The sequence below is a fragment of the Leptonotus elevatus genome, chromosome 3 (genome assembly GCF_054856555.1).
Source record: "Leptonotus elevatus isolate MCC_2025b chromosome 3, RoL_Lele_1.0, whole genome shotgun sequence".
Classification (NCBI taxonomy): domain Eukaryota; kingdom Metazoa; phylum Chordata; class Actinopteri; order Syngnathiformes; family Syngnathidae; genus Leptonotus; species Leptonotus elevatus.
In genome coordinates this window covers 14,529,697-14,544,968 of record NC_141241.1, presented here as the reverse complement: position 1 = coordinate 14,544,968, position 15,272 = coordinate 14,529,697, and the positions used below count along the sequence as shown (strand labels likewise).

Sequence of the window (15,272 nt, the reverse complement as noted above, 5' to 3'; positions counted from 1 at the left end):
TACAATTATATGCCAGTTAAAAGGGGTAAAATGTTACAGTACTAAAAATCCTACACAGAACACATATTGGTCTTTATATATATACATAACAGTTTTACCTAGTACAATTGTATTGATTAAGGCAAACAATATTTTTGAAAACTTCTGTTGATTAGCGTCCAACAGATTGTGTTCAACAACTTCCACTCTTCTGAGAAGACTTTCAACAATTAAGCTTTTTTACCCCCTCCATTTATTCAGACCATTTTTCAGGAGATGAGACGGGGCCTGCTTCACAATCTTGGTTCTACTTTGTTCAAACATAGTCTGAAGGGGACCTCTGCCTTTTCCACACCAAAGTCATCCAAATATACCTTAAAAATGCTGAATGGCCTTCACTGGACGGTTGGAAACACAGAATTGTCCAAAATATCTTAGTAGGCTTTCGAAGCAAGTAAGATATATGCTGATTGAATATTTGCATACAGTAAGTGGTACGAATGAATGTGTGCTGGCGTTTGTGACGTGTTGAAGTGCGACACAGATGCAGTGAGGCGAAGCAGCAATCGGACCCCTGCAGCTATTTGGCTGACGTCAGTTGGGCTTGGGTTTGCCCCTTACAGAATGCTTATGAGATCACACAGCAGCCGGCTGCCATCTATATTTGCACACATTCATCTCACCTTTTTTTTCACACACTGATACATATATACACACGCACACCTGGTGTTTTATCTGTGTCAGCATATCGTGGCTCTCTCGCTCTCTTGGGACTCTGGACTCTAGCATTTCTTTGTCTACCGTGTCTACTTTCATAACACACACAGGCCAGTTGGCGTGGCTATCTGAGATGATCCCCTCAAAATCGAGCTCACTCACAGTTCTGCGTAGCTTAGGTAGAGTCACAGCGATTTCGGTGACACCTCTTCGATCCTGGCCGGAGTCAGACACACTTTCCGCAGGCAAGGACACCAAGACCTGGCTCTCCATCTCCATCACTCAGCTTGTCCCTCTGGAGCTACGTGGTCGGACTGCTCATAGGCCCTCCCCACTTCTCATACGCTCGGATTTGCATAAAACAAAGACGCACCTCCCGTATGGGTTTAGACCGCTGACAAGAGACCACACTGTACGGGGCCCCTCTGCGCTCCGCTGGCAGGCTGTAAGAGCGCCGCATCGCCAAACGATGCGGCCAGGGAGCAGAGATTTACGAGGCCGCCTGAGATAGACATCCTCATAGTTTTCCACTTTAATTTGTTTAACATCCGTTCCTCTGGCATTGTTTATACTCCCCAGCCCTCAGCCGCAAGCAGAGGGCGCCTAATTCACAGTGATGACGTGTGGAAGCGGGGATCACTTAAAACACTTCATCTTTTCAAGATTTGTCCTTGTCTCTTCTGATGGCTTTTGTCCTCCCTCCCTTCTGAAGTAAAGTAGAGCTGGAGAAAGGCCAGCTACTATCATACACCGCGCAGCCCACATAGACACAATGAAGTCAATATAAAAACATTCAACACATCCATACGTGAATTCAGTATGAACATTGAAACACAAAGCTTCTTCCGCACTTCACATCTTGAAGGTTTGCTTTTAAGCAATCCTACAACTTCACTTCAGTGAGAGCCATTTGGTTTATGAGTTCTTATGCTTCTGTGAATGGATCTCAGCAATCACACCACCCTCATGTCCAGCAGTGGCTGCTATTGTGTGTGCTGTGGGACATTGACATTAACATAAAATTGTAGAGAATGTTAAGCATTGCAGCAGACCATTTACTGGGATATATTATGGGACGTGGGATGCTTACATCCAAATTGTTGAGTCTCAAGAGTGCCTCGACGCTCATTTAGTGTGAAATTACACAACCGATATTTAACATTTTACTACAAAAAAACGTGCTTCCGTTTACCTAGAGTGCTTTTAAATCTTCCTAAATTCTCATGACTCTGTCTTTACATACGGATGGAATTTACAATAAATAGGAAGACACTGTGTCCTTTAGGCTTAAAATATTCTAGCAACAGTTTAGTACATGCAAGAGTTAAATGTTACTGACGATGAATTGTGAATGAATTGTCATGGCACTTATTCTTATAAAAAGAAAAATAATGGGGGAAAAAAAGCTGACTGATAGAAGTTTTTTTTTTTTTTTACCTCAGGGTACCAAGGGCGCGGAGGAATGGGGCTTGAAATCACAGATGGAGGAATTTTCTGGATGACCTAGAGAAGCAGATAAGATTGGAGAAAAACACAGGAGAGGATAAATGACTATCAAGGTAAATACACACGGTGCCATTTGCTCTCATTCCTCTGTTTTCTCCAGCATGTGTCATTCTCTGCCACCCTGTCAAACACACACAAATAAATGCACCACACATTTCACAAAGAAACAAATAGTTCCACTCTGAGCAAGATTCTCCCTCGCCTTGTCTGTCTGGTTGAATACAGTACATGGATCACAGTGAGTGTTTGATGCAGAGGGAAATGTAAAAATTTGCATGCAAATAGACTTTACAGGCAGAGCCCCATGCATCAAAACACTGTAACCACCAGAGACGAAATATCTAAGCGTGCGGCGTGTCGCTGCGTAGAGAAGACAAAATACTTTTTACCTGCTCAGCTCATTAAATGATACAATTAACTGTTCAAAAAGGGACTACATTCATCACGCAGAGAAATGAACTGCGACGCTTGGCATTTGTGGCCTTCGTCGTCGACACTTCATGAGAGACACTTTCATTTTCAAGTCGTAGCACAGGTGTGTGCAGTTACTCAGTGGCTCAATAAATGTTATGTGGAAATGTTAGCTCGGATGGCGGCTCCCTGTGCTGGGATGCCGAACAAGCCCGGTGAGGAAGAATGACTAAAAGAAAACGAAAATCTTGTATTTTCAAATAAATTACGCACAGATCACTTTTAATAATTGTGTACAAACAAATTACTGGTAAGTATCTTCATTTTGTTTTTAGTTTGAAAAATTCTCAATAGATCTTTCCATTACAATCTCAGTATGTGCTATGGGATTGTTACAATGTGTGATTTCTTCCCCCCCCATATTTTTGAACAAGTCACCATTATGTGCAAAGGGGTTGCTGAGGGATGATGTTGCATTTATTTAAAAGTCACCGTCTCTTGGTCTGGGTCCATTTACAGACATATAAAATTACGGCAGCAGGTCCCGAGCACCTCATTACCAACATAACCTGCAGCCAGTCTTTCAAGGACAACTCTCTAATGACACCACACATATCCGCTTAATGTCTATTTGAAGCACACAGTCACTTCCCTCTTAAAAAAAATAAAAAATGGTGGGTGGGTGGGGGTAATTTATAGAAATAGCAAAAGCATTCTCGGATTGAATAAGCACCTTAATGGCTCCCTGATGTCAGTTTAATTCTGAAGGAGTTTAGTGTTTCCACACTCTATCTCGCTCATATAGAATGACAGGAGACCGGATTTTCATTATCTTCTTCATCTGCTGCAAATCTGTAAATACCATCCTCAGATGTGAAAGCCATTCGAGACACTGTAAAAAAAAAAAAAAAAAATACAAACAAATTGAAACAAATTTATGTCATTCTGTGACGGGAAATAAATTGAATTGGAGTTAAATTGATCTCTGGAAAAATATGTGTTCTTTAGGAATGACAATAATAATTATTCAAGTGGTTATAAAAAGTCTACACACCCTTGTTCAGATGCCAGATTTTTGTGATATAAAATAATGAGACCAAGATAAATCATTTCAAAACATTTTCATACCATTAATAAGACCTGTACAACATGATTGAAACAAAATCAATATTTTTGAGAGGTGAAGTAAAGAGAACGCGTGCACACACTCTTTTAACTAAGCACACAGCTGCAACTATTTATAGTACCTCTGATTAAGCTGATTAACAGGTGGCAGTAGTGATTCAAAATTGAATTTTCAGCGTTCAGTAGCTTTAAATATATCATGGAACACAATGTCATCAAGTTCATAAAATGTTGAACAGTGACATTACCAAGACCTGGATGGTCCTCTCAAATGGATGAAAAGACAAAAAGAAAACTGGTCAGGTAGGCTGCTAAGAGACAACATTGAAGAAGCTGCAGGAATTTCTGGCAAGCACTTGCCATTTCTGACATGTGACAACAATCTCCTGTTTTATTTATATGTCTGGTCTATGGCTATAGGGTGGCAAGATGAAAGTCTTACCTATTGAATTATTATCTATAATTCCAAAAAGTAGGTTTCACCAAAATGACACCGTACCAGCAGGGAAACATTTGAGGATGTTTTATTTCAGCTGGAACTGGGGCTGTAGACAAGGTGACGTGATTGTGAAGAGTTAAAAATAGCGGTCAGTGTTAGCACAAAACACCCAGGCTTCTGTTGGAAAGCAAAAACTGTCAGGAAAAGCCTACTAGAACATTGTCACTTATTTGGGGTCACTCAGAGGTATTAAAATAGTTGCAGGTGCATGCTGACTCCCATTTAACATGCATTTGCACGTGATTGGTGAGTTCTAAATACAGACACGGTCTTCGTTATAAGTAGGTGTGCAAACTTATTATTAAGTCACTTATTTTTTACTCCTCTGCTTGAAAATTAATTTTTGTAATTGAGTTATACACGAGGTCACATTAACGTTAAGGTCCCAAAAAGTTTTTTTTTTTTTAATAGCATAAAATGGTGGTATTTGAACAAGGGTGTGCAGACTTATTATATCCACTATATAGCTAATGATGATGACATTTTTCCTCAGAAACAATAGAGAAGGTTTTTACTTTAAATAATTTGGCAATGGCCAAACAGAAAATGGGTATAAATAAATAAATGAATGAATACATAAATAAATAAATAAATGATTGGAACTGACTGAGTTGTGTTGTATCTCGGATGTGCTTGTCCATCTCATTTGTTAGGTTCTGGGCAGAGGAAATGAGTGTGGGCTCCCCGGGGTAGAGATTACTCTAATGACTTTGAAATCAGCCTTGTGCGCCGTCCCTTTTGACCTCTACTCATCGTCGGCTCCAGAAGATGACAAGGTGATAACTGTACATGCGCACATACAAACGCTCATGTGTTCACACCTACTGTACACACATGCACGTTGAACAAAAAACATGAACACACACAAGCAGATCCAGATAGTTGCTTGTGAATCTTTGAAAGGATTTTTATCCAGGATTTGTACGCACGTTGTCTGCAAATGCCACCATGACTCATGTCATGGAATATCGGGCAGAACAATGCACGTCGACTTTGTTTGTTTGAGTGTGTTTTCAGTTGTAAAAAGTATGCAAGTGTGTTGTTAGTTTCGCTCAAATCGATCTGTGCCAATGAGAAAACAATCAAAACGAGCACGCAAAAAGAGTTGAAAGGGGGACATCTTAACCAGAAACCATGTTGTCATTTTTTTACATGCCAATAAGAACCCACAACACTTGGCGGTAAAATAAATGAAAGAAAGTCCAACTGTCCCTTTAAGTTTGCAAAGACGCTCTCTGAATTGGAAGAAAAGCAAACAAGTGTCCGTCGACTCTAAGGGCCTACCAATGCGTTGTTATAACAAAATATGAAAATAGCACTGCCGCATCTCTGATCAAATAGATGTAATTAGATACATTGAGGAAGACGGCGAGCGGCTTGGCTGTGACTCGCGTAGCATGTGCACGCATGCAAAAAGCCGAGAACGGCACAGCTGCACGGAGCTACGCTCTCGATTTATCATCCCTACATCGCAGGAGCTAGCGGGCCGCACCGCTATTAATCATCAGCAAAAGCATTTAATTCAGCACAAGCCCAACTATTGTCTCAGTCTCTGCAGTCTGTCGGCTGGGCAAAACAGCAGACACCTCTGAGGAAATCACTGGAATAAAAGCAGACATGCAAATGTTGCTTAGCAAAAATGACCCAATGGGTTGCACATTACTACGGGTAAGATGCATTTTTATTATAAAACTATACTATGGGGACTAACAGAGCCTCGTTTGTAGCTTTGTACAGGCACATGTTAGTTTTCATTAAAAAAATGTTTTTAAAAAAGAGCCTTTAAGTGGCTGCTGGTTTATGCAACTGATTGTCCTGAAACAATGGAGAAACAAATGTCCATTACACTTTCTTTGGCTCAAAACTTAGACAAGTTTCTTGTATTTAAGAAAAAGACACTGTTATGAAAAGTTAAGTGACTTCTATTAGGCAAAATATATTTTTAAAAAATCTTAAAGAAATATCCCAAAAACACCCAAATGACATGATTGGGTTTCTTCTACCTTTAGCAGCGCCCCCTCACATGACATGACTGACCCCCCCCCCCTCCCCTTTCTGCTCGGACTAAGCTCCGAGCCAACATCCATGAGGCCCTCTGACAAACAGGATGAGGTGGAGTGGAATTGAAAGATCCACAAATAACAAAGTGTGAGCACACACGCGTTGTCCAAAAAATAAATAAAAAATCTGATCAACATGACATGAGGGGGAATAAAATACATGCACATATCACATGTACTTACATGCTTGCTGAAATACACACGCACACACTTATTGACGGGAACATGCAATTAAAAAAATTTAAACATCTAATATGAGGGGGGGGGGGGGGTTCTAATGATATAAAATACATCCAATTGTTTTTTCTTAGTTATGTTTTGATTCATGGGCCCTTTCCATTGCTGTGAATCAAATTGCAAATTGACTTGCTCTTATAGAAAGTGTTTTCAGACTTAATGTAGAATAGGCAACATCTATCAAACTGCCAACTGTAATTAAAGTAAACAACAATAAAAACCACTGCATGAATTAATTATTGTGTTATGTGTTCATGTTGCATGTGTATTGACATGTTTACATGCCTCTAATAATTTCAACATGGACTGTGTTCCCATTTTTGGCATATTAATTTGGGGGTAAATACCAGCTGCTAAAACCAAATTCTTGGGTGGTCTGTGGGAAAACAATACATGAAGAAAATAATAGTTTTTGTGCTGCAGAACTTTTTATGATGGATTTCTCTGTAAGTTTTTTTTTTTTTGTTTTTTTGGATCACAGTGAAAATTATGAGGAACAGTTAAAGAAAAGTGAGAAACTTATTGAAGGCAATTATACATTTATTGCATATCATTTAATTGTATGAAATGACAAAAACGAGCACATATGAACATCACATATGGTTAGTGAGTGAAATCATTTTGCACAGCAAAATATATATATTTTTATATTTATATGTATGTATGATGTAAGATTAATTCACATATTTTCAAAAGGAGGCTCCCTCTTCTTTTTTTCTTTAAATTTATACATGCAGGGTATCAATCCCTGACCATCTAACAATGTCCAGACATTATCAATTATATCAATTATTGCTTTGCAAATATTGACTTTGTTGAATTCAACACAACATCTTCTTTCCTGAAGTGATATTGAAAGTATTGCATGTTACAAATACCAACATGGGCCAAATAACTGTGGGAAACCTAACTCCCTCCATATCATGACGACAGGCCAGAGTGTTTAGTGCACTGCACTCACAATACTTCAGCTTCTTCACAAAACTCCTTTCACAGCATTACAAGCTGAACAAATTTGTTTTTTGAAAATAGTGGCAAAAAGGAGTTTTCGCTCGTATGCTGCAAATGTGCTATACAATCCTGCTCCCTGCATCCACTTGACCCGAGCCAGTCACATTAAACCGAATGCTTTTGCTTATCAGCTGCATTAGTCATCAAACTGATGCTTCAAACTGTGGCACTTTTCTCTACTTACATTTATAAAACTTTCTACTTATATTACACTTTCATCTTTTTTTTTGTCAAATGCAGAGGAATACTATTTAAATAACAGTTTTTAACAAATGATTTCCTTCACCCCCGAACCATGCAGGATCCCGGCTGATCCACTTCCGTCATATTAATTGCACCCTAAAGACGTTGGGTGCTGGTGCACTTCAACACAGCTGAAACGCCATCGCACTGTACACAGGTGGGAAATCCTGTCACTTTTTTGTGTAACTTGTCCCAAAAAAGTGAAGAGGCATAAATGAAATATGAATGCCATGCTGGAGTCACCTCATAAAATAATAATAATTAAAAAAAGACATAGCACAGAGAAATAAAACATAAAAAAAAAATAACATACATGTCCAGCATGCGGAATAGTTCAATAACTCTTTGAAAAAACAATGAATACATAAAAGTCTCTGAAGAAGAAGCAAATGCATGAAATGGCTGGCAATCCTCCAAGTTTGGCAAACAAAACAAAATTACATGAATGCACTTTAACAAGTATCTGCACACTGGTTTCAAACTTGGGGAAAGAAATGGCAAAGGGCAAGTTGCTGAACTAAGTTGGATCCAAATCAGACACTGCAAATCTAATGAGGGTTGAGCACTAGTGACAAATGGGTCATTTGTAGACTACATGAGAGTTTGTGAACTCAAACGCATCGCTCCATATAAACCTGTTTAAAATGTGTAAGATGAAAACAAAACAAAAAAAAAGACAAAATAGTTCTTAATAGGCATTTACGCCAAAATGGGGTAAGGGGAACAAAAAGTTCAAACAAACTTTTATAGCGGGGCAAAGTAACTCATCAATTCTTTTTCTTTTCTTTTCTGCGTGAATATGTTGAGACTCACATGAAAAACTCCGGAGATGAAGGGTTGTTGTCGCTGCTCGAGCCACTTTCTCTGAAGCCGTTGCCGATGAGCTTCTCATACTTTTCTTTGTACGCGTCCCTCTCCCGAACCAGCCTGGAGATCTCCTGCTTGAGGTGATCCACTTGCTGCACCAGTTGCGTCTTCTCGCCCTCCAGGACGTGCCGCTGCTGGACGCGCTTGAAGCGACACGACTGCGCGTAGCCTCGGTTCTTGAGGGTCCTCCTTTTCTGCTTGAGCCGTATCACTTCTTCCTTGCTGACCCCCCGCAGCTGCCGGTTGAGCTCCCGCACGGACATATTGACCAGCTGCTCGTCCGAGAAGCGGTCGTCCAGGCGCATGTGCGGGTGGTGATTTGTCCCGGAGACGCCGTTGGACTGGATGCCCGGCGACTGGTGATGGTGGTGGTGGTGGCCGGCACCTCCACCTCCGCCGCCCCCGGCCCCGCCGTGGTTGTGGTGGTGATGGTGGTGGTGGTGCTGAGCCCCGTTTTGCGCGGCGGCAGCAGCGATGACCGCCGAAACTACCGCCGCGGCGGAGCCCATCTCCTCCCCGGCCATGGCGCCCCCCGGGCCGGCTGCGCCTGCGAACTGCTGGCCCCTGGCGTAGCCATCGAACGACTGGAGCTGGTGGCTGCTGTTGATGAGCGCCTCGACCGCGTCCTCGGGGCTGAAGCCCAGCGCCTCTGGATTGAGCTGCTGTTGGTAACCGGACATCCAGTAGAAGTCCTCTATGTGTGTCTTCTGCTCGCTCCCCGATCCCGGACTGGGCGCCGAGAAGCTCGGGGAGGGGGGCACAGAGCTGCAGGGCGTGCTCATCGGCGTGGAAGACAAGGATCCCCCGGCGATGAGGCGGCTGCACTGGCTGATGGTGCGATCGGGCTCGACCGGCTCCTTTTTCACTTCAAACTTCATCAGATCGAAGTCATTAACATATTCCATGGCCAGGGGACTGGTGGGCAGGTCGGAGTTGCTCATTGCCAGCTCTGATGCCATCCTCTTGCTGCTGCTCACAGTCCTCCAGACGGGCTGAAGAGCAGCCGTCGCGCCCGGCTGGTTGGCGAGAACGTGAGCCACTTTGAGGAACTTTGTTAAAGAAGAAGAAGAAGAGTTTCTCTAGCGTCCTGGCTCGGACTACTTTGGCCGCCGCTCGGAGGCTGTTGCGCACACACACCGGCCGGGTGTCGCGCACACGAGGAGCGGAGTCCCTTCTCGGCGCGCGTGTTGTATTTCAAACATTTAACACAACTTTTTCACGCTTCTTTTCTCACGGAGACATCACGACCCGAAGCAGCCGGCTGCAAGCGAGCGAGCGAGCGAGCAAGCGAGCGTGGGCTGGACACGGGAGCGATTTTTTGAAGCAGGCATCACACAGCAGTTGAGTTTAAGAGCTTTGGAGCTCACATGACGTCAGGCTGCAAGTGGGAAATTGTCTCGGACGAGGAGCCAATGGGGTCGCACACTCCGATAGCTAATTAGCATATTAGTCGACTACAGGAGCCCAAAAATGTTCACCCCCTCCCGTGTCAACTGTCAAAGGCCGTCAGCTGACACTCAGCTGGGAAGCAGAATCTCCCTGCTCTACCTCTGTTTGCATGAATGACAGTTGTTTAATTATGTCAGTGGAAATGAGAAAAACAGGCACACTGTTGATTCATTCCCATTTTTTAGTCTTATTTCTGAAACGGTAGATCACTTTTAATCTATTTATATTTGAATATACAGTAAATCTTCTGTGCATTATTTTATTGTCAATTACTAACTTATAAACTGCAGTAAATGCATTTGTTTATGCATATATTTTATAATGTTGGCACTAATTACGCTTTTAAACATAAAACCCTACATGATCCAGTTGCATGTTGTATTGTTCATGTTGAAGAAAATGATTGAAAAATACAAATAAATTAAAGAACACGCTGCATGCACTAGTGCCAGTATTAAACTCAACACTGCCACCTTTTGGACATAGCAAATATTAAAATAATCAAATGCCCTCACATAATCAAATTGGGGGGAAAAGAAAATATAATAAAATGTTTATTTTACAATGTTTGACTTTCCTCAATGCAACAGCCATTATTATTAATACTAAGTTTTGGTATTATCAGGCAGTCAAAGCTGAAGATGTTGTTGTGCATAAACATGAACCCAATGTTCCATCCAAGCTGATATGTCCCATGGCCATAAAAATGACTTTATCTAAGCACTGGCTTGTCATGTTGCAGAGCGCTCGTATAATCTGCTCACTTTCATTGCACTTTATCTCAGTTCAGAGGTCTCCTACTTTGAATTGACTTGTGTACAACGCAGCCATATGACTTCTGCACAGTTTGTGACCCTGGTTACCTTCTCACCCCGATGTCCATTGCCAAAAAACTCACTATACACACATGGACAAAGTTGTTGGTAGTACGAAAGCATGAAAGAAAAAACACAATGATCACTAAAATATTGTGAAATTGTTGGACAACAAGCCAAACATGCTTCTAGGATAACACTCTTGTGACAATGTTAAATGTTTCCTTCTTTAACAAAAAGGCTACAAGGAAAATAACACTATTCTTACTGTGAAATGTGAAGGAAGCTTGGTTGTGTTCCTGTTCTACTTTGACAAATCAGGCACAGAATGTCTTGAGGCTGTGCTGGGTGCAAAGAAAGCTAAAGATATGAAGGCATTTAAGAAGCGAAATGTATAGGTGGTTCTTCCAAGTGAATGAAAACAAACACAGCTAATAAAACTAAAAAAGAAAAGCTAAAAACTAAACGTTAGGCTATTCTGAAGAGCCCTGATAAAAATACTATTGGACATATGTGACAGATGTTTTAAAAAAAAAAGAAGAAAAAAAGTAGTACAACTGATTTTATCTTTTTAATGTTGTGCACATATTTCAGTGGAGCAAACAAATAGCTGGCTGGTATTATATATTGTGGCGTGGTGCCAGGAATTTAAATCTAACTTCTGATAAAGTTCCTCCTCCATAATGCTCATTCTCACGCAGTACCAGGACCAGAAAGGCATTGCATTCATGTGGAATTTAAGGCCGTTTGCATGAGTTCCCCATTGTGTGCACCATAATGACAAAAATGCAATAAACGGCGGGCAGAAGGTGCATTCAGTAAGAATACGGCAAGAGAGGGGAACCGACTGACATAGTGCTTTCAAATTGCAATTTTTTTTTATGGAAGAGAAGCATTATTTGTTACTCTTTCACTATTGTAATTTGTCCCCATTCATATTTTAGCTTGTGCTTCATTGCATTTTGTTTCTTTAGTTTTATTGTGTGAACACATTTCTCAGATATTTTATTTTTCTGTGTGTAATACATGTTTCTCAATGTCAGGATCTAAATTAACAAGAGGTTGGTATTTATTTAAATAGACAGTTGGAGGTTAATCCCAGTTAAGATTGTTTGGTCTTAATTGGCCAAGGTCTGCACTCTACTAACTGCCAATTGAGTTTACTCTTGTCTCTTGTATATTAGGCTGGATCTGACGCGTCCTTGCAAGCCAATAACCGTGCAAGACGATACAAGTTTATTATTAAACATGGTACAGTCTTCTGTATTTGTGAGTTAAAGGGGAAGTCAGGTCACACATTTTCTTTTCAATAAAATGTTCTATGCACCCCCACCAGTCTAAACATGGTGAAATCCACCCGTTTTTATCCATCTGAGGGGGCGGGCATTTTGCCTTGTACTGCCACTTGATGTCAACTGAAAATGACATCACAGTTTCTCAGGGCTCAGGAAACGACTAATCACGGCTCACCTGTTTACTGAAGCTGAGCCGTGACTGGCCGTTACCTGAGCCCGAGCAACTGTAAGGTCATTTTCATTTGACAACAAGTGGCAAAATGGCCGCCTTCCGAGATAAAATGGGTGGATTTTGCTGCTATATACATGTTTTTAGACTAGTGGGCCTGCATAGAAAATATTATTGTTAAGAAAATATTTGGGTTGACTTATTTAATAGTACATTTTCCATTACTGTATACAATATACTTTTTTAATGTTTTTCACCAAATGTCAAAGAATTAATAATTTCATTGTCAATTTTCAATATACATAATATAAAGCTAACATAATTGTCATTTTGTATGGGCCAAAAATAAATGTTATATGTAATGTACCCAACCAGTAACTGTATGTGACACAATGCACAAAACCCAACAAGTTAATGATTAATACTAGCTCAATTTTAATGTATCGTTTATGCTGCATATTTCACACCCTTATCAACATGTGCTATGCATCATCTCAACAATGTCATATTGATTATGTTGAAAAGCAACATAGAAATATGGCATTATAATTATAGGGGAAAATACACTTGTGTTCCCATTTTTTTGTCATTTCCCTTTTCCCTCTCTTGATTTTATCTTTCATTTATTTTTTGTAAATGTGGCCCTAAGACCCTTTTAATTGTAATGTTTTACACACTCATTGAGTAGCAGGTCAGCACTGAAGTTAATCAACAATGGGTGCAGACGTAACCGGTGTTTGTGTGCTCGCTCGTCAATACGGCACTCGGAGTTTTGGATTAGAACACAATTTCCGATAGAAGCCTATTGTTTCTCTTTCCACTCGGTTGCCCTGTCATCTGTTTGGGCTTACCTGCGCAGCAGTGGCCCGTTCCCTGGGGTGCGACCACAGCAGAGCGAGACTAATACACAAACGAAGGGAGAGCTCATTAGTCATGACAGAAGAAAGTGGCGGACCTAAATTAGCTGCTTTTGTGTGGCTGAAGTTATTGATGATGCCGCGCAAGCGGAGATGTGCGTGGAGAAGAGGAGAGCGAAGGTATCAACCACCAAATTCATACAATGTGAAAGAAAAAGAGGTTTAACATTGTAATATTATGTACGGTATCAGCAATGTTTCATATTTTTTGCCATTTAAGATATTCAAGTACCTCAAATATCTCTTCTTTGCATCGAATATAAACGTAACTTGATCACTAAAACTGTGACGATTGTCGTTGAAATGCGAGTTTGAGGACTGCACTCCTGCAGAGTGTTCAGTGATAGCCGTGAGTGAGTGAATGAGTGAGTGGAGAGAGCATAGGTCACTGAATTGCTCGCTGTATGACTGCTAGTCTATATGCGTGCGTTTGTGTGTGTCCAGACAGCTATCTAATCAGCTCCTTTGCATTCCATCACTTTTGCATTCAGGCCTTAACACGAGCCCATTACACTATCAGTCCTGAAGACAACCTGCGAGCTGATAATACCGCTGCAAATATAAGCTTGAACGTCACACAACTTTTGAGAAGAGCACAAATCCCATTCATCGTGTCGTCGTGTACATCTCAAGAAAGACACGGCTTGCTTTTCTGCCTGTACAAAGCGTTGCTCTCCGCCTGTACAATTTCATCAGCAGTCAAGTGAGAACAACAAAGCTGCAATATTAATTTTCACCCAAGCAACAGAATGTGGGCACAGCCATGTCATAATGACCCTGATCCATTAGTTTGAGGCAGGGCGAGGCTGTGGAGAGTGCAACAAAGGATAGAGCGGACAGAAAAGGCCGCAAGGAGAACAGATCTTGGACTCTGAAGTGGATTTTTGGATGGCCTCTCTGACACCGGTGGCAACTATTTAGTCAGCGTGTGGCCTCTGTGTGATAGGAGGACTTTTGTCTTAAGATTTGCATGAGCAGACCTGCAGTAGTAAACTGTTTTGACATTTTTTGGTTAATACGTAGGCTATTAAATTGCTATTTTTTTCGGTTGACGACAAACGTGAGCTGCACGGTCCATGTTGAGCACCTTTGAGTCAATACTGCACAAATGATCCATAATTACATTCAAATACACATGAAACATTGGTTTACTGTCATGGCTAAGTTAATGTGTATAGAACTTGATGATATATGAACTGTTGGATAGATTTCTAAGGTTATCACCTCAGGTCCTATACATGCATTCACGTGATTTAGGCTTTATAACCAAGAAGAAGGCTTTGTATGTGTGTGTGTGTTGCTTGTCACATTTACCAACGTGTGTGCCTGTCTTTGTGTATCCGATTTATGTCTTAATGTTAAAACAAACACACAGATTGCTTGTCCCCTTAAGGTGGCAAATGCAATAAAATGATCGCTCACTTGTAAGAAGAGAAATACAAATTGATTTGACTTCCGTTGTAGTTGAAGGAAGTAACCAGCTGAAATATTTTTCAGAGGAAAGTGTTGGCTGAAATACCACAGAATCGGCACTCTAGAATTTGGCAGATTCAGTTTTAGAATACTTTATTAGGTCCAGAAGCGCAATTCAACACATACAGTACACCTACATACACACATTCACACAGTTAAGATAATGTGACGAGTAAATAACAGTTGAGTTAGATTTTTATGATGATTAAAACTAAAATCGGCATGCTGATTCCAAAATTGCAGTCCGTTTTTTTCTCCACAGCTTACCCTCCAGAAAAGCAAAATACCATTGATTAGCTGTAATTGACTCATCTACAGTTGTGTGCCAACTTGTTTGTTCAGCTCCCAATTGGTCAGTACCATCAGAATCTGCAAAAAGAAACCTAGCATAGTAGGAATTAAGATGATCAGTGCTGGCTTTCTCTTGACCTTGTAACTGTGGGCATACCTTTGTAAGTCCTATTTTGTTTTATGCAGATTTTTGTTGTTGTTTTCAAAG

General features: G+C 40.9%; 1 protein-coding gene across 1 annotated transcript in view; it reads right to left on the bottom strand.

Moving 5' to 3' along the window:
* mafa (MAF bZIP transcription factor a) overlaps window positions 1–9,992 on the bottom strand; it is a 74,586-nt gene extending 64,594 nt beyond the window's left edge. The window contains exons 1-2 of the mRNA XM_086071611.1: window positions 8,602–9,992; window positions 2,134–2,199 (exon numbers count right to left, since the gene is read on the bottom strand). Of these exons, the coding sequence (XP_085927737.1) occupies window positions 2,172–2,199; window positions 8,602–9,614 (1,041 nt within the window). The 5' untranslated portion in view covers window positions 9,615–9,992 and the 3' untranslated portion in view covers window positions 2,134–2,171. The remainder of the gene's footprint in view (window positions 1–2,133; window positions 2,200–8,601) is intronic.
* Window positions 9,993–15,272: the final 5,280 nt, after the last annotated feature.